General features: G+C 39.6%; 1 protein-coding gene across 1 annotated transcript in view; it reads left to right on the top strand.

Annotated features, from left to right (window-relative positions):
* Positions 1 to 2,230, top strand: part of Sec23a (Sec23 homolog A, COPII coat complex component) — a 53,010-nt gene that overhangs the window by 38,421 nt on the left and 12,359 nt on the right. The window contains exon 17 of the mRNA XM_031355328.1: positions 1,558 to 1,644. Coding sequence (XP_031211188.1) covers positions 1,558 to 1,644 — 87 coding nt within the window. The remainder of the gene's footprint in view (positions 1 to 1,557; positions 1,645 to 2,230) is intronic.

Here is a 2,230-nt window from a genome sequence, read left to right as displayed (position 1 = left end):
GTTTTTCTGTGTAGCTCTGGAACTCACTAGGTAGATCAGGCTGGATTCAAACTCAGAGATCCTCCTGCTTCTGCCTCTGGGATTGGTACTGGGATTATAAACATGTGCCACCATGCCTGGTCTGCTACTATGTTTTTTTTTTCCCAAAAAGTAATTTGTTGGACTTGTAGTTCCTTGGATTAGGAAAGTAAATTTTATAATAACTTTGTTATTTCAGAGTAATGTATATGAGTTGTAGACACCTGAGAACTGTAAAATAGCTCAGAAGAGAACTGGAGTTCTTCATCTTGAGCTCTTGACCTTGGCCAGTCCCAGCCATTCTGTAACTGCATGTGCCTAATGCCTTGCCTTCAGACTTCTCTGTCTCTCCTGGTTCCTGCTCCACTCTCCACAATCTGGGCCATTCTCATTAACATAGTGACTTTTAATAGCACTCATCTTTAAAAGCAAATCATTAAAAACTCAGTTTCCTTTATTTTCTCTATTTACCACTTAATTTCTCTGCTTCCTGACACATTTAAACTCAAAGTTATTTGTTGTTCATAATTTTTTTCTTTGAATGTTTTGTGTGCCTTCATTTATTTCTGTGTACCATGTACATGCTTGGTGTCTGAGGAGGCTAGAAGAGGTGTTGGATCCCCTGGAACTAGAGTTACAGAGTCACCATGTGGTTGTTGTGCCTTCTCTTCAGTTCCCATACTTTAAAAAATATTTATTTTTATGTATGTATATGTATGTGTGTAGTGTGTGCACATGCATGTGGGTAGCCGTGGAGGACAGAAGAGGCTGCTGTGTTCCTTGTAGCTAGAATAATCTGAAGTTGTGAGCTGCTTGATGTGTGTTCTAGGAACTGAACTCAGAACATTTGGAAGAGCATCAAGTATGGTTAACCACTGCATTCTCTCTCCAACTCTGTTGTCTATAATTTTGACCTTCTCCACTTACTTGAAGCAAAATTTGTCCCTAATATAATATATAATGTAATAATCAGCATCATCCATGTTGGACAGCATCCTTTAACAAACTCTCAATAGCATTTCTCTGGAGAGTGCTCTTCCTTCTATACCTTTTGTTCTGGCACTCTGGTTCTTACTATTCCTTCCCAGTTTCTTTCTGCCCACAAAGAGCTCTTTAGTCTCATTTTCCTGGTTTTCCCCTTTTAGACTTCTAAGTCCTTAAAAAAAGATTAAGATGTTATTTTTTTGTTTGTTTGAGACAGGGTCTTACTCTGTCTCGCAGGCTAGCCTGGAATTCAGTGATTCTCCTGCCTCAGCCTCCCAAGTGCTGTGATTATAGGCATTAGCCTCTCCACTTGGCTAGGGCTCAGTCTTTAATATTTTAGTATTAGACCCTTAGAAAATTTAAAATACATTGAGAAGTCACAATGTCTGGAAGTGTTTGGTAAATTTAAAATTTAAGAGCTAAGATGGAGGGAAGGCAGGAGCTACGGAAGCACGCTTTATCAGACAGTGCTATAATATGCAGCTCTTGTATGCAGACTTAAGACAAGTGAAAAGGACCGAGGTGGTAGCCTTACCTATCACTGCTTCCTTTCAGCCAGTTCTTCTGGACAGCAGCAGCATTCTTGCAGATCGTATTCTTCTCATGGACACGTTTTTCCAGATTTTGATTTATCACGGTGAGGTAAGATGATAGGTTTGAATATGTGAAATATTTTTACTCTGATGAAAAAATATTCCATATAGCTCATATTTAGGCAATGATTATCATTATCAGAAGTCTTCTACCTCAACCTTCTGTGCTGGGATTACTGGTGTGAGCCACCACACCCGACCTTCTAGTATTCTTTTAAATAGTACTATCCATTGCTTTTACAAGGATTCATTTACTGGGCGTGCTGATGTATATCTTTGACCCTGCACTTGGTAGGTAGATCTCTGTGTGTTTGAGGCCAGTTTGATCTACATAGCAGGTCCCAGACCAGCCATGGCTATATGGTCAAACACTGTCTCATTTTGAAAATTATTTTTTTGTTTTGTATTTTTTTTTTTTGGTTTTTTGAGACAGGGTTTCTCTGTATAGCCCTGGCTGTCCTGGAACTCACTCTGTAGACCAGGCTGGCCTCGAACTCAGAAATCCACCTGTCTCTGCCTCCCAAGTGCTGGGATTAAAGGCGTACGCCACCACTTCCTGGCTTGTTTTGTATTTTTTAAGATTTATTTTACTTTTTTAAGTGTGTGTGTGTGTGTGTGTGTGTGTGTTTGTGTGT

This window comes from Mastomys coucha, unplaced genomic scaffold (genome assembly GCF_008632895.1).
Source record: "Mastomys coucha isolate ucsf_1 unplaced genomic scaffold, UCSF_Mcou_1 pScaffold6, whole genome shotgun sequence".
Lineage (NCBI taxonomy): Eukaryota > Metazoa > Chordata > Mammalia > Rodentia > Muridae > Mastomys > Mastomys coucha.
The sequence above is the reverse complement of the archived record's forward strand: the minus strand, read 5'-3'. Positions and strand labels throughout refer to the sequence as shown.